Below are 18,200 nucleotides of genomic sequence, written 5' to 3'. Positions count from 1 at the left end.
ACACAGGTTCAATGAACCATTAAAATAGATATTCTGGTAAGACTATGTATAGAAGGGCAGAGAAACAGACTAGAAACTCACAAAAAAACAATTCTAAGGAAATGCAATGTCCTTTAAATGGACTTGGGGAAAGTGATTTAATGGAAGCAACAAAAGAATGTGTAGACTGGCAAACATGGGGCAGCTCGACACACCTGCTCAGTTGAAGCTCCATGCCTAACCATCCATGAAGCACCAACTGGTGGGAAAAAAAAAGCAGAGATTTGTGAAGGAGAAGTTTGCTCAGCTGTAGTATAGTCTTGCTGAACAGTTGACAATTCAACCTGCTTCAATGCTGTGCTACTTCTGTGCTTTGGCGCGTACAAAAAAAACAACCAAAAACAACATTATCTTGCGCAGTTTAGCTATTATTGTTACATAAATATTCAATGCTCACACCACATGTTTAATGGATGACAACAAAAACAAAAAAACTAAAAATTCTGACGGAAAAAAAAATGTTATGGATTTTCACAAAACGAGGACATGCATCACTGAGTCCCTAACTTTGACATTCTCCTAACTAATAATAAAGCAAATAGAAAAAAGAATGTTTTTCAAGTCTGCTAATACAAACCAACTGTCTCTAAAAGGTTAACATGGTGGAAGTTGAAGAGCTAAAATGACAAGGTTGAGGTCCCATGGTTCCAAAGGAGGAACATAGTGTAAGTTAGCTGTGTACCAAAAGTTAGGACGACTGAAGATGTACCATAGCTTCATCCCAACCTAACAGCCTGTAGTGAGGATTGTCCAGTTTATTATGGAGAAGGTCCATGGTGAAAATGTCCATTTTTTAACCACCATTCGACAGCTTGCCTTGCACTTAAATATAAAATGATTATCTGCAGGTCTAATGTATTGAATGGATCCTGACCATTTCTTCAGAATGCTGATCTAAGAATATTTTAGATTGAAGCCTACTGTATTGAACTGCTCTCTTGTTGACCACTAGGGATGCCATGGTCAGAGAAAGGCCCTCATTCGGATTGACCCACAAAGCTGCAAAAGTGACAGCTTTGCGGTTCATCTAAACGCCGCCCACATGACGTTCCACCCACCGCACATCTCCCCACACGCAAATTGATGTTTTGCATAAACATCCATTCGCAGATTGCGTGTGGGGCAGAATTCATTCGATGGTCACCGACCATCGAATGATTTCTCAAGTGCTCGCAGATCTAAGACACTCTCTGGTGTCTTAGATCTGCAGCACCCCTGTACAGGAAGAGGGCGGGCAGCTGATATGCGGTGATGTCAGCTGCCCGACATCGGCACCGCTGGGCGTTCCCATGGGTGCAACCATTATTGACAAGGATATGCGTCAGATTTTGACTTAATTCAGCTGTTGAAAAATATGGTACCTTAGCGGCATATCCCCATGCCTTCCTGCAGGCGCAACACTATACATCATTAGAGAATAAGGATGTTATCTGAGAAGGATTGGATAAACCCAAATCGATGCATTATTGCTGAACACCCCCCCCCCCCCCCCCCAATATTATGAAAAGTAAATTCCCCTTTATCATAGATATTTTAAATGTTGACATGGGCCACTCAAAGTCTAATAGAGGCAAGCCACAATGGATATCCAAGTTCCTTGATCATGAAATCAAGGACCTACTCGCAGCACACACAGAAATGTTCCTAAACATTTTTCATAGAGCATGCTTGTTGCCACATAGGAGCTTCCTGATAGGTCGACCCACGTCCCATGCATGCTACAGATGTGGGGAACCCTATGCAGATTTTTACCATAGTTTTTTGTCCTGCCTGGTGGTCCCTTAGTTCTGTTTACAAGTTAAGCAATATGATCTGATTGACTCAGTAGTAACTTAATTGAACCTATTAGATGATTGGGCAATGGATTAGAGGCACGATGGGGGGGATGGACATGCAGTATGTAACAATGCATCAGTGCCATCACACAGTGGATTGTACAGTGTGCATGACAGTACCATGTATCATTACATTGCGTCACCATGACACACCGCTATCAAGTATGTACCTGACTTAACTAAAAAAAAAACCTCAATGTGCAAAAGACAAAACACCCATAAATTACAATAACCACATTCAGACCCCATAATTGAAGACTGCAGATATACTACTACAGTACATAGATACCTATAATACATTTGAGTATCTAAATTAATCCTGCTTTCTAGAGAATGGCATCTCATTTGTGGTCACATGTACGCGAGTCATCCTCCTCAAAAAAAATAAAAACCGTTAGTGGCTTATGCTTGTCGCCCTGCATTCTAATTGGACTGTACAATAAATTATTTGCTGGGTTTAAAGCTAGAGAAATGTACAGCCTAGAAATAGTCATATGCCAACATATAATAAAGCAGAAACGATGTTCTACATATGAAAGCAAATACCATTTTTGTGAGCAACATTTCTCCTATAAGCTTCCTGAAGCAGTGTAGTGTGCCTGCTACTCACTAAAAGCATTCATATAAAAAGAAGGGCGTGAGGTGACTTGGCAACAAAACAAACAGAAAATTACAAAAAAAACCATAGCAATTAAATATAAAATAGTGACTGGAAAATATGAGAAAAACCCAAGCCAAGACACTTGGCAAACCATAAATACTGTGGGTGGCTGACACAACATGCTGAGCTTATGTATAGATTAAAAAAAAAAAAAACGCACACCCAAAACAATGGATGTGCAGTATAAGTTTTAACAGTTTCCCTAGCAAAAACATTTATTTTTCCTTCTCCAGCACCCATTCTGCAGGAAGTTCCCTTCCAACACTTCAGCAATGCTTGTTTTTCAACGACATCACCTCCGGAGTACTAGGTCAGATGTAGACACTGGGTTATATTAGGACATACTGAATACACATCTGCACAGCCAAGCTCAAGGAGGTCAAATTTGGTAGAGAAGAGAAATTCAACATACCAATTATTAGTCATAAAGTAAACACCAGGCTTGCAAAGGAAACACTGCCCAACAGTGTATGAATACAGAGATACTTGTAAAGGGTTTGACAATGCTAGTTAAATGAAAAATCATGTATTATAAAATGTGACAAACTGTAGGAGCAGGACAAGGCATTCACCATAAGACTATATTAGCATCCCTTTTGAACCACCCTTTAAATGGTTTATGGTAAGAAAATAATATATAGCAACCATGTGGGTCTTATTATTACTTATAGATTTATTATTTTGTACCGCATTGAACTTCTGTTCCATGGGCGGTTTCAATGGTTACATTAAATCGAAAGAAATATTCATCCAAATCAGTCATGCTCATTATAAATATTTGACTAATTATATATTAGTATTAGCAGCTATTTATTTATTGCTGCCCATAAAACAAGAATATTTCCAACAAATCTGGGTAATTAGCCTGTAGTCGCAGCATGTGGCCCTTTAGTACGCCAGGTAGAAAGCATATTTACATGATCATTCACAGTCACAAAATACATGAAGTAGAGGACTAGAACTAGTATGTGCTGTAATCTCTCATCACACTCAGAGGCCTTCAAATGTTATGGCACAAGGGCTACATTTCAGCTAATTTTGCTACCTACATGTGGCCAACACAGAAAGTGGCTCCATATCCTGACACCAGTCTCTTACATTGTGCAATAGTCTTAGAAAAATGTATTTTTAGAAAACATTTAGATATCAGCCTGCGGTGGATACTGGGAACCGTGGGGTATCCTTTGGTCTAGAGCAACGGTAGGCAACTGGCGGACTGCGGTCCGACTCCGGACCGCAAAGGACAGGGATCCAGACGGTCTCTAGAAAATATATTAGTGTTGCAGCGCTACAGTAGCATAGCAGCCGCGATGCAGAGAGGCCAGACCGTGCATATTCCTTATGACGATTGGTTACATGAGTCACGTGAGTGGGCTGATGCGGTGTCCTGGGAATTGACTGTTGTGGATGCTGAGACGCTGAGTGGATCCCAGTCCTTCAGTCACTGCAATGTAGAGAAGCCCCAAGGACCCAGCAAACAAACATAAAGGCACAGGAGACAGACTGACAGCTCTGTCCTGCCTCAAGGGGAAATCCAGCTACCCAGCGGTGCAGGCTCGTAACGTCTAGTAAAGTTTTAAGGGTACTCTTTACTTAGAAGGGCGCCCATCTCGGGCATTGAATGCACTAAAAAATCAGGTGCAATGCGACAGACGAGATGCCCGAGATTTCCCATAGGGAACAATGTTAAATGCCTCAATTGACCCAATTTTTCCATAGGAAACAATGTTAAATGGGCCACAGAGGCCAAATAGGCACCCTGAAGTGAATAATGGCCACCCGAATTGTTAACGCCACCCCACGATCAACGTCAACCCGAAGCGTGGCGAGCGCAGCGAGCCCGCGAGGGGCGGCGGTACGCGTCCTACGACCTTTTCATACCCCCACTATCCACGTCGGCGTGGAGTTGAGAATAGAAAGTGTGGCGAGCGCAGCGAGCCACCGAGCCCGAAGCGTGGCGAGCGCAGCGAGCCCCGCGAGGGGACGCGGATACCTTCACAGGTATCCGCGTTCCCTCGCGGGCTTCACAGCTGTCCGCGTGCGCTCGCCACACTTTCTATTCTCAACTCCACGCCGACGTGGATAGTGAGGGTATGAAAAGGTCGTAGGACGCGTACCGCCGCCCCTCGCGGGCTCGCCACGCATCGGGTTGACGTTGATCGTGGGGTGGCGTTAACAATTCGGGTGGCCATTATACACTTCAGGGTGCCTATTTGGCCTCTGTGGCCCATTTAACATTGTTTCCTATGGAAAAATCGGGTCAATTGAGGCATTGAACAGGAAAATTGGGTCAATTGAGACATTTAACATTGTTCCCTATGGGAAATCTCGGGCATCTCGTCGGTTGATCGCACCCGATTTTTTAGTGCATTCAATGCCCGAGATTTTTTACTAACGATGCCCACGATCAAAATCGTGGGCGCCCTTCTAAGTAAAGAGTACCGTTTTAAGCATCAAGTTTTTATTTTGGTGCTGAAACCGATTTTAAGGAATGTAGTATAAATTTCAGCACCAAAATAAAAACTTGTTATTAGTTACATTACAGATTTGATTTTGTGGACCTCTATCAAAATTATTTTGAATATCCGGACTCCATTAAAATTGACTTGCCTACCCCTGGTGTAGAGGACCAGGCACCAAGGAGATTAACTTGTTTGAAAGAGTGCAGCTCATAGCTCCTCCCCCATACCCCCTTCCTGTCCACAGACACCATTTTTTCCCTTGGTGCTGAGGAACAGGGCGCCCTCTAGGAGAGGGAGAGCCCTGATTTTTATTTTTTTCACTATAAGGAACGGCCAGCGTCGCTGCATCAGCATGAGGCTTCAGTCAGTCAGTTCCCACATCTCTCCCGGGGCGGCTGGTGGATGTACAACATGGCCGCTCACACCAGCTAACTCCTGGCACTTGGAGGGAGCTACAACCACAGGGTAGACAGGCAAGCGGTCTTTCCACGTTAGCGGGAGACCAGACTAGAGGCTCAAACCGCCAGTGACAGGGGTGCCAACAGGGGACCTGGCAGTAGTTCCCAGCTCACACTGTGGAAACCGCTAGGCCAGACACTAGAGAGAGCCAGCGCACCCTATAGCAAACATAGGTATGTTTATTCATTATGCACAGTGATCCATACTTATCGATCTAACAGCTTACAGGCAGCAAAAGCCAAGACAGCAGCATAGGAAGAAATCCATAGCAAAGCCGTGACGGGCCGTTTTGGTACACAAGTACCTTTCTCAAAGGGCATCAACTGCAAAATGGTACAATGCCCATATAAATAACATGAACCTCACCTAACAGTGATGTATGTGATTGCTGTCCGGGTTACCGGTCCTTAAGTCCAACTGCGCTGTACCAGACACATGGCGCCGGCGTCCCGGAAGTGACCTTGGGTGCCAGAACCAATGCACTAGTACAGTCGAGCTGGGGAAGAAGCAATGGTTCCCCGATCCCGTAAGAGACTGCGGTAACCATGGAGAAGCGGCTGCAATAAACTCTTGTCATTACAGCAAATAGAAAAAATGTGTTAACTATTTAAATTACCATACAGAGCAATGAATATAAATGCCCAGATTGCTAAACACCTCCAATAATGTCTATGGAGGTACAGACTAATGTTAATGGGGGTCAAATTCTCTTACTCTCATAACGTTACCATGGTTACATGTCACTCAAGCAGCGTTTGTGAAAAACCATAAAAAGACAAAAATGCAATCACATATAAACAATATAGACAAACATTCTGCCCTGTAAGCCTCAGTTCTATTTAACTGAAAATTGAAAACCAACACCTCTGTGTTACAGCAATCTATAGAGAGAGGGGTGAAACTTGCAAAACTTTTTTTGTGATACTCCAAGGTCAATGTTCCCTCAATCCCTTTTATCTCATGTATACCACCTAATTTCCAGCATATTAGTCCTTCAGTCCTTTCCAGCCATTTAAAGCTGCTCCTAGGTGTGCAAAAAATGAAGCAAAAAATATGTTTATTCCATCAAGGAACATCTCATGATCAAGTTCAATAAGCCAACTATTAAACTTGAATGGCAGAGTACTTGACCAAAAGGTTAACTAATACACTAAGCTTGCACGGAGCACTAAATTCCATTTACACATTTTGGACTGAAGAAACATTACAGACAATCAATTTAATTTATGATCTACTAAACTTTTATATTGTATGTTCACTAGCTTAGTGTAAATAAGAATTCCTAAACAGTAGGAATTACAAGGATGTTTCTTTCCCTCTAGCTTTTTATGTGCTCATTTACCAGAGATCAAAAGACATCTTCTCTAATATATTAGGATAACATGATACATCTGCCTCTAGTTCGTATGCACAAAGAATGGTTACATTCCAAGTATCCTGCTGTGGAACATAGGCATGGCCAGGATTAAAAGAAAGAGAGCAGCGCTGGTTACAAGAAGGTTTTCAAGAGGTTCTAACAAGTACAGTCATATAATACCCTTTTCCACTAGCAACCTGGGCCAGACCCGGTAATGTGTCCCCAGGTCAGTGCCGGGTTGGACCTGGGTTTAAGACATATTTCCACTGCAGTGCTACCGGGTAAATTGCCAGATCAGCACTGTTTACACTTAACCCAGGTAAGGCCTGCTTTTTCTTATAGATTACATAAGAAAAGGCCTTTTTAAAGGGCTTTACCAAGGGGAAGGTCACAAAACAGGGCCACCATTACCCAAAAGAGCCACCTTTAAAGAAAACATTTCCTGATTAAAGAAGAGACCACAAAATATTTATTAGAAACAGTTTGTGCTTATGAAACCTTTTCAAAAGTATTTTCACACAAAATATGTAAAACTTTTGTGAAAACTGTTGTTTGCAGTATACCTGAGCCATTGGTGTACCTAGACATGTAGAAAGTACACAAACATGTACAAAATGAACATAAAAATACTCTAGAAGCTCCAGTTAGCTTTTTTTCAAATATACTGGGTTGGGAACATTTCCTCTACCCTTTGAATCCGGTAGCATCCTGGGTTTAACACTGAAAATTACCTGGGTTAGATTGCAGGGGAATCCAAACCGGGTTATTTGACAAGAGAGCATTTTCACTAGCAGAAAACCTGGGTTGATGCTCGTCCCCGCGGAAATTACCGGGTTATTTCTGCTTGTGGAAAAGGGGTATAATAGAGAAAATACTGAATTATACACAAACATAGCCCATCAAATATTTTGCAAATTGCTTCCTCATAGCACCTTCATTTCACCCTTACACCTCTCTCATAGTCAGCCTCATATCTCCATTTCTCTCATAGGTCATTTGTCCATCCATATTGCTCTCATGTCTCTTATTCCACCCCTATACCTCTCATTGCCATTGTCTTAATTAGGACCTGCATATTTTTATGTGAGACCCTCTGCCACTAACATTAGTAAAAGGTCAGTCTCTGGGGGTATCTTTGGAGGAAAGACAAAATGTGGTGTGTATCGCGCTGCTAGATATGTAGTAAATAGTACTCCGAATATACACCTTTTGTACAAACTGGGATACACTGCTTGAGTAGGATATCGACTCGATATTGGAGGCTGACGGATTGGCCCATGTGGACACACCATTAAGCTGTGTACACATAGTTCGTTTTTTGTTATCCATCTTGACTAAAGTCAAAAGCGCAAAGCAAGTTAAAGTAGTTCAAATCGCACAGTGCTCAGCTACATGTGATCCCGATGTTACCCTGATGCGTGGCCCCACAGCATCGGTATCGCATGGCCAATTAGACTGTGCAGGGAAGTCTATCTTGACTATGTTGCCTGTAGAATGTATTTGGCCTAAGATCAAATAGCAATATAGTGAAAAACTAAAAGTACATCTTAAGTCAGTCAAAATCTGCTATTATCTCACAGTGTGTACACACCATAAAACAGATTTGTGTCAATGCCCCAAAATACAGGACAGCATGGCAGGACTTAAGGATGTCATGGAAGCCACAGGATGAGAACCATTGTACCTCAGCAACTAATCAGTATCATTATTTACCTTCACCCAAAACAGAAATGTATCTTTTAGAAAAATGTAGAATGCTAATCTTGTATATTTAGCAAATACAGAGAACATAATCAGTTATTGAAATCAGCACAAAGTACAAACTAAATATAAACTGCAAATGATAGAAAGATCTGAGTATAAAACTCTGCACCTGGTTTTCAGCCGCTAAACTGACAAAATAAATATTTAAAAATGTTAATGTTTTAGGATTGCTACAACTGGGATTCATCGCTGAAACTACACATGTACACAAAATGCTATCAGAGAAATTGCTAGTGTGTTTATAATCTTGCTGGCTGGATTTCTAACCTCTCTGAAAGAAAAAGCTCTTCTCTTAAAATAGCCTTATACAGCAATTTACAAGCTGGCCTCAGGTAAGAAGCCCGGCTATACCACAAATGGGCATGCCCAGGACGGATCTGCAAGCTGGGAGCTGCTTCTTCTGCCACCCACCCACTTACCCCAGAGGACTGGCGGACATAGAGGACAGGTGGCTGCAGGACTGCGGCGGCACAATGCAACCCCATGTTCTCATTAAGTCCACGGGGACTGTCTACCATAAATATCCATTTAGCCTCCCTTTGCAATAAAAGTTTTGACCTATTGCCACCCCTGTCCAGGGGAGGTAGATGGTAAATTATCATATGTCGTAGTGCGGTGGGGGAATGTCCCACTTCAGAATAGTGCCTAGCAATGGGTTGTGTACTGAGTCCTGCCAAAATTGCCGCACGGATGGCTTGCCTGTGCTGCGCTATCCGTACTTTACATTGGCAGTCGGTCTTTCCAATGTAGTACCAGGGTGCACCAGGTGACTAGTTCTGGGTGCGACCACGGAGGTGGTCGGGAGCAGCCACAGGAGGATGGTTTGGTGATGGCAGGAACTTGAATAAATGGTGAGTGTTTTTAATGTATATTGTTGCCCTGATGAGAAATGTGAAATACATTTGAAACGTTGGCGTCTTGCTGGTTTCTATATTGATTTATTTCTGAGTGCCGCCGCTGGGATTAAAATATATAGGAGGAGGTTACCATCTGCTGTGAGGGGGCGGCCATTTTGCAAGGGTAATTTATAATGGATATGAGGAGAGCCTGGAGCTGCAGCCCCATTAGCGGAGCAGCAATAGCCCAAACTTACCTAGAGCCTCCAAGCCATTATATTGCATAAGAATAGACAGTATGAATCGCTAGTAGCACTGTACATATCAATCCACTTTCAGGCTGATAACAGGATGGTAAAATAGGCAAATCTGAAGAGAGCATGCACCTTAATTTTGTTCATATCATAGGGTTTAAAAAAAAAAAAAGTAACCTTTTTATGCAGCATGGCGCCACAGTGTTTAGGATTACTGGCCCACTGCACTGGTCTCATCAGTTTGACTCTAACCTTAGCCCTTTCTACACATGTTCTTTTTATTTATTACCAGTTATATAGTGCACACATATTCCGCAGCGCTTTACAGAGTATAGTTGAATATTCACATCAGTCCCTGCCCCAGTGGAGCTTACAATCTATATTCCCTACCACATGTACACACACATTCTAAGGTTCATTTTGTTGGAAGCCAATTGTTTTTTAATTATATTTTTTATTTCTCAGGCTCTTTTGTGGTATGCAGATGATAAGAGTGACAATGTAGAATTCAACAGTCATTATGCCGACCAGAAAATAGTTGATTGCCTACATAGACATCGTCAATCTACTAATCCACATACCTAAAACTAACTCTAAACATATGCCGGAGGCTCAATTGGCAATTTTTACCATATAGTGTAGTTTATGAGCTCTGTGAGACAGGGACTGGTGTAATTGACTAAATATGCTCTGTACAACACTGCTTAATGTAGGTGTTCTATAAATAACAAGCAAAATAATTTTAAGGAAATAATTCACTGCACTGTAATTTGTGGTTTGAAAGCAACTATCATTCTCATTGGCTACACTTCAGTTTCATACAATTGGGTCACACTGCATTTAAGGTAAATATAACATTAGCTGACTAATGCCAAGGTAACACCTTATCACAGCATTTGCTTTTGTCAGCAAGGAGTGTTCTATTCCACAGAGAAAAATGCTCTTACAATACAGCACAATTGCAGTGAAAGCATTTTTAGTGTACTAAAGAACACTATGGTGCTGTAAGGGAAACAGCAGGAAAGAAAGAAAAAACCTGAGACTGTAAATTTGGGGTTCCAGTGCAGAATGTTCTAAAATCAGACATTACAATATCAAATAATATTATTCACTTGAGCACAGATTTGGTTGACATTCCTGCTCCTTCCTTCACCACACTGTAAAAACTGACATTTGGACATATGCCATATGTGTGCCTAGACCCCCAGTTAGACCCCTTTTGCCAAACAAAACTGGACTTTTTTACAAACTGTTGTGGTAAGGTAGAGTACAGGAAGCAGCACATGTCAGCTTATGTTGGCACACAGTCGTCTCTTACTGGAATATTGACACCAAGAGTTTAAAATAGTTAGAATCAGTCAGTAGCGGGACTGCGGACTGATCCTTATTACAATTAGGGGGATTGGACTTCATAATAAAGTTGCTGTTTCAGTGACTACTGCTCGTCTGTTGTGCAGAATCATAATTTGTACAAATAGAGAAGCAAACACAAATCCTAATAATTACTGATGTGTAGTTGCAGGATTTCACAACTAAGCATTTAGATCTGTGCAATAAAATATACTAGTCTTCCCTTCATTACATTAAACAACTCAAGACAATAAAAAATAAAATAAAACGGTACCTACCCATCTTGGTAAGTTTTTACAGGCTCCTTCTTAATAGTAACTACAGCAATACAGAGAACATAATCACTTCCGATAATAGGGCAGATGTATCAATCTGTCCGTAACGTTTGTATTATAACGTTTCCTACTTCTCCTGGCCTAACGTTTACTAGCTGGGACTGTTTACACCCTAATGTATCATTCTGACGTTAGTGAGTAACATTAATCATGAACTCACCTATTCTCATTATTTATATCAACGAGGTCTTTTTCTATGAGAGACAAAGACAAGGGCGCCTTTTTAAGAGCTGATCCTCTAAATGAGACTGCTGTTCAATTTAGGGGTAGTCAGACCCTAATAATATTGCACCAAGAAAAAGATAAAGAACAGCGCCTCTTCACTACAATGAAATACCCACAACCATTGGTAAAAAACAGGTTTATATTAAAATAAATAACAAAAATACAATTATGCACACTCCTGGAAGAATTAATGGTGTATACCACTAACTGAGTAATTAAACAAGGGGTGCATGCACATAACCAACAGACTGGATGGTGGGTCACTGTCCATGAATGGGGGAGGTGGAAAGAGTATCACAGGTCCTCTCTAGTAGTGGGGTCTTCAGATGTTAGACCGCTGGAGGTGACTGTATGTTGGTCCGGAAATGGATTCCCGAGTAGCCCAAGGGTCCTCTCTGGTGATGCGGTGTCCCTGATGCCGCTGGAGGAAACACAATGGTACCGCAAGGTGATGGTACAATGTCCTTGCTTGTGGTGGTAGGTGGTGCCCAATTTCACCTGGGGATATCCGGATGGCAATAAAGAATCAGGGGTTGTCTGTGGGTTTGGTGGTGAATCTCCACAAAAGGGGTAGTGACCAGATTTGTCCAGAAGGCAGAATGGCAGTTCTTGAACTTGAGATTGAGTCCAGGAGTGAGTGTACATCACCTGAACAACTTATGTTGCACAATGGTCGCGAATGCTTTATGTACTGTAAATAAATTAGTAGGATGTTTTCTTATACATCAGACACTCGAAACACTTTCTGCTTAGTATATCGGTCACTATTCTCCCTGAATATACAATACAGTGAGAACAAGGAAGATTCCGATCTCAACAGAAGTTTACCTGTATTGTAGACTGGTCTTGAAAATGCTCTGTATAGTGTAGGGTGTTCTACTGCATATAGGTCAGTAGAATATTTGTGTTTTCAACACTAGCCAGAAAGGCCTGTGTTTTGCTTTATCGCAGTTCCAACAAATACTATTTGGTAATGGATGGTAATGTACTGAAATTATCTAGACACCAAACAAGTCTTGTTAAAATGATAAAAGTCTCAGGTGATGTAGTGGCCATAGGTGCAGAATGAGGGGTACAAATCACCTACCCTGGGCCTGTTGGAGAAGCTCAGAGCATGGCATAGCTTCACAACATATATATATATTTTTTTTTACATTCACGTAGGGGCCTACCGGTTTTGACATATGCTCCAGTAGCCAGGTTCCATTGATATCACAACAGCCCTGATAGGGGGTATGCAGGTAATATAATATTGCACAACAAAAGCAACTTCCATTGGCTAGGACAGTGGGTCCCAAACTGTGTGCCTAGGCACCCTGAGGTGCCTCAGGACACTTGCAGGGGTGCTTTGGGTTAGTGGACCAGGATCAATTCATATTATTTATGGTCAATGTACCAGGCAAAACCAGTGCTTGTGGCTGCCAATCATAATATATATGGACAAACAGGAGCAAATCCTGTCCCTCACCACATAACTGTGACATATATAAAACACAATGCACTTAATTTCTCGATAAGAAGCATTTGGCCTAGGGGTGCCTTAAAAATATTTTGATGCTCTCGGGCGCCGTGATTCCAAAAAGTTTGGTAACCCCTGGGCTAGGACAAGAACTCTGTAAAAGGCAGCTTCAATGATAAGTCAGCATCTAAATTCTTTGCTATGGGAATCCAACAGTAGGAATAACGGATAGCAAACATCTAAATATGAATTTGTATAAAAGCATAACTTAACAAAGACAGCAAAATTTCCAGGAAAATATATTCCATAAGGTATAGGTTCACCTCAAACCTCACTAGCATTAACGGTGTTATCCATGGACCACGGAGATGTAACAATGTGTGGAGAGAGATAAAGTACCAACCAGCTTCTGTCTTGATACAGGTTGTGGTTCAAAAAAATGACAGGAGTTGATTGGTCTGTACTTATCGCCATGCTTTGATAAAACTTCCACTATTACAAAATTAGAAATTATTCAATATTTTAACGGCCTAACATTGTAGGACAGATTTTTACTGAAGCTACATAGCACTTGGGCTCCTGTCCTCACGTAGATTCAGTGTATATACCATTTCTATTTATCAATTAAAAACATAAAAATAATTTTTTGACTGCACAAGATTCATTCAGTAAAAGGAGTAAATGAGCGCTAATAAAAACCAAGATAAAATGTTCCGTAATATACTGTATGTAAAATATGCAAGAACAAAACAGATACTGCTGCATATAAAACAAGCCAATAACATTTGTAGTTCCACTTTGTAGTATATATGGAGTGCCGGATATCCAGAAATGTTAGCTCCTTATGTAGTAGTAGAGGTGCTGGGCAACTGACCCTAAATAACTGTTATTTACCTCCAAATATATCAAAGGATGTACAATTAGCCATGCTTGTGGCTCAAGGGCTCTTGAGAAAGTGCCCATCAGAGCCACCAGAGGAGTCTTGAGACAGAAGATACACGTGGGGGGTATTCAATGCCGCAGCGAGCGGCCGGCGAGGGGGTTAAACAGCGAGGATTGCTGAAAACCAGCGATCCTCGCTGTTTAACCCCCGTGCCGGCCGCTCGCTCTATTCAACGTCCTGGGGAAATCCTCGCCGTCACAGGACGGCGAGAATTCCCCAAAACAGCGAGACCCGCGGCTGCTGCAGAAAACTCGCAGTTTTTAGCCGCGGGTCTCGCTGCTTCTGGAGCCGCATCCGCCAATTCCCCCTCGCTCAAAAAACGGAGCGAGGGGGAATTGGCGGATGCGGAGGCTGTGTTGAATGCTGTCAGGGTGAGTGGTGACAGCGAGCAGGTAGCCCTGCTCGCTGTCACCACTCGCAAACAGCATTGAATACCTGCTACAGAGCTGACTGCAGTTACATTGCTTTCAGCCCTGCTCCCAGCAACCAGGTGCAAATAGCTTTTTTTTTTTTTTATGCAGCAGCATATGTGCATTTTGTTTATACCTGTTAGTGCACATTACTCCACAATATACACAAGATCCATATAAGAAACCAATCAAGACTTTATAGTTTAACATCATCCTATAAGTAATCTATAAAGAAGTGAAGTCCTACTACTCCTGGTTAAAACCACTGAGAGCTGTAACAATCCTATCTGAGACCCATTACACCACTCATTACATCACCAATCGATTTCCAGGTAGTCTTTCGCATAGACCCTGGTTCTCCTGGCTAAAGAGAAGTGCATCATGGGATGTATATAACCATCAGAATGAATAAAACATAGTCAAGACATTGACAAGGTTAGAAATATTGATTTTAAATAATTTTGTCCTTCAAACTTTTCTTTCATCAAAGAATGCTCCTTTTGCACCAATTACAGCATTGCAGACCTTTGGCATTCTAGCTGTTAACTTGTTGAGGTAATCTGAGGAGATTTCACCCCACACTTCCTGAAGCACCTCCCACAATTTGGATTGGTTTGATGGGCACTTCTTGCGTACCATACAGTCAAGCTGCTCCCACAACAGCTCAACGGGGTTGACATTTGGTGTCTGCGCTGGTCACTCTATATATACTCAGATACTCTATATACACTCAGAATACCAGCTGCCTGCTTCTTCCCTAAATATTTCTTACATAATTTGGAGGTGTGATTGGGGCCATTGTTCTGTTGGAGGAGGAAATGGTCTCCAATCAAGTGCTGTCTGCAGGGTATGGCATGGCATTGTAAAATGGAGTGACAGCCTTCCTTATTCAAAATCCCTTTTATCTTGTACAAATCACTCATTTTACCAGCACCAAAGTAGCCCCAGACCATCACATTACCTCGCCCATGCTTGACAGATGGGGTCAGACACTCTTCTAGCATCTTTTTACTTGTTCTTTGTCTCACAAATGTTTTTTTTTGTGTTATCCAAACACTTCATACTTTGATTCATCTGTCCGAGTATGGATCATATGGTCGATGGGTCATTAGGTCGACATGGTCTAGTTAGACAGCCAAAAGGTCAACATGGGGTCGCCATGCTTCGGGCACGGTGCCTCTCTGCACACTATTTTATTCTTCCACCATGCCCTAGTGGATGGTAGGGCATGAAATACTGCCTGTCAGCACGTTGGCTCAAAAAACTGTGAAAAACCCCATGTCGACCTAGACCATGCCAACCTTGCACTATGTCGACCTAATGACTCTCAACCATCTTTAGGTCGACCAACCGACCGTATCCCATCTGTCCATAACACTTTTTTCCCCAATATTCCTTTGTCTAATGTCTGTGTTCTTTTGCCCATATTATTCTTTACCTTTTGTTGGCCAGTCTCAGATATGGCTTTTTGGTGACACTCTGCCAAGAAGGCCAGCATCCCAGAGTCTCCTCTTCATTGTAGACGTTGACACTGGCGATTTGCAGGTACCATTTAATGAAGCTGCCAGTTTAGGACCTGTGAGGCGTCTATTTCTCAAACTAAAGACTATAATGCACTGGTCTTCTTGCTCAGTTTTGGACTGGGGCCTCCCACTTCTCTTTCTTCTCTGGTTAGAGTCTGTTTGTGCTGTTCTCTGAAGGTAGCAGTACACACTGTTGTAGGAAATGTTCAGGTTCTTGGCAATTTTTCGCATGGACTAGCAAGAATAGACAGTTCAGTTTCACATGAAAGTTCTATTTTTCTGCCCATTTTGAGAGTATAATTGAAACCACAAATGTGATGGTACAGATACTCAAGTAGCTCATAGGAAGGCCAGTTTTATAGCTTCTATAATGAGCAAACCCATTTTCAGCTGTGCAAACATAATTGCACAAGGGCTTTCTAATTATACATTAGTCTTCTAATGTGCTTAGAAAACACAATGTAGCATTAGAATACTGGAGTGACGGTGGCTGGAAAAGGGCCTGTATACACCGATGTAGATATTACTTAAAAAAACTGCCGTTTGCAGCTAGTATAGTCACTTACCACTTTAATAATGTATAGAGTGCATTTCTGATTAATTTTATGTTATCTTCATTGAAAAAAAAAAATCTTTATTTTTTAGACCCTCTTTCATAGGATATTAAAGATTTAATATTACGCACATTCATTAAGGATGATAACAGATGTCCTATAAGATCACTGTACAAATTATTTGTGCTATGCCCCTAAGGAAGTCTTAAAGACGAAACGCATTGGATGTTTGAGAATGTACTTATTATGGAATGCAAGATATGGCAGAGTTGCATAACATAAAGGGGGTAGAGGAAATAGGGTTAAAAAAAAAAAAAATCAGATCCAGGAGTCCACCATGGACAGATGCATGCTGGTCACACCATGGGCTTGGCGAGCAGTTACGCTTAAAACAAAAGGAGAGAGTTCAAGTAATACTAATTGCACAACCAAACTTGAGCATTGCTGGGTACCCCAGCTAGTAGGAAATAATCTAAAGTTGAATATTCTTTTAAATTCCATAAAGAAGCCAAATAATTGTACAAAAACCTCTTATATGCCCCTTTCAGACTGCACATATTAACTGGTATATTGCCGTTTTTTTTACAGTTTCAAAATGGTAATATGTGCAGTCTGAAAGGTCAAGAGTGAATTTACTGTTTTAAAATAACTGGCATTTTAAAACGGTAAAAAAGCCGGGTCCTACCTGTCTGAAACGGTACCCAGGCAGCAGTGAACACTATTGGTCCCCAGCGCCATGCATATTAATGAGCCGACCGCTCATTACATATGTACATATGTAATGAGCGGCCGGCTCATTAAAAATGCACGGCGCTGGCTCAGAGAGGACCAGCTAATGCTCAGTGTACCCTGCCTCAGGTACTGGGGGATGAGGGGGGTAGTATCCCTCCCCCATTTACCTTCAGCAACCAACGAGTGTCAGATCCCCATCCGGAGAGCGAGCCGGGGTCACCGCCGGAGAGGAGGGAGAAGGTGCCCCTGTTACCGGCGTATACATGTGTTAGGGACCAGGAAACACGCAGGCATACTAGAACAGTTTATGACGGCAGATGATGGTGGTGGCGGAGTACTAGTAGTAATGCTAAGTTGGGACAGGACCTAGACGCAGTTAAAAACACCAACCTAATCATTAGATAATTATCTGTACATACAGGGGAGGGTTATCATCCAATCAGCAGCTGCCTAGCTGGCGTTGTAGCCAATGGCGAAGTAGGAAGCTGGGAAGTCTGACGGTGTGGGCACTGAACTGAAGCCGGTTGGATTTCGCTCAGTCTGATGCTGCTTTCACACTGCAAACCTGCTTTAGACCAGGTATTTACATGCGATGTGAAAGGGGTTAAACTTGCTCTGACCCGTTTTAAATACCTGGTCTAAGCAGGTTTTGCGGTGTGAAAGCAGCATTAGGGAATGAAGAACTTCAAAACAAAACTCTCAATAAAGTAGCTGCCTTGAAATACCTTTTTCACTGGTGTGCGACACACGGACTCCACTCTGTGGGACAGACACATTCTGCTGTTGCTGCTGATTTACTGTGTCCAGGAAGGAGACCAGGTTTTCATGATGCGAGAGCTCCTCTACCACTGGGAAGGACACAATGTTCCAGCTCAGTTGGTTCAGGGTATCTCCTTCTGTCAGTGCCCGGAACAGAGATGGAATCGGCTCATGAAGTTCTTCCACTGTGCTCTTGGAAGTTGGGGGAGTGTCACTGTAGTTCCTTGGATTGCACATTCCTAA

General features: G+C 42.1%; 1 protein-coding gene across 3 annotated transcripts in view; it reads right to left on the bottom strand.

Annotated features, from left to right (window-relative positions):
- TWSG1 (twisted gastrulation BMP signaling modulator 1) overlaps positions 1-18,200 on the bottom strand; it is a 33,780-nt gene that overhangs the window by 3,622 nt on the left and 11,958 nt on the right. For 2 of the 3 annotated variants that reach the window (XM_083187640.1, XM_083187642.1), the window contains exon 4: positions 17,924-18,196. In XM_083187640.1, the coding sequence (XP_083043766.1) occupies positions 17,924-18,196 (273 nt within the window). Of the gene's footprint in view, positions 1-113; positions 239-17,923; positions 18,197-18,200 lie in introns of those variants that run through there. The other variant, XM_083187643.1, reaches the window with a different exon arrangement.

Source organism: Crinia signifera, chromosome 5 (assembly GCF_055691185.1).
Source record: "Crinia signifera chromosome 5, ASM5569118v1, whole genome shotgun sequence".
Taxonomy (NCBI): Eukaryota; Metazoa; Chordata; class Amphibia; order Anura; family Myobatrachidae; genus Crinia; species Crinia signifera.
This window is presented reverse-complemented; position numbering and strand designations above follow the sequence as displayed.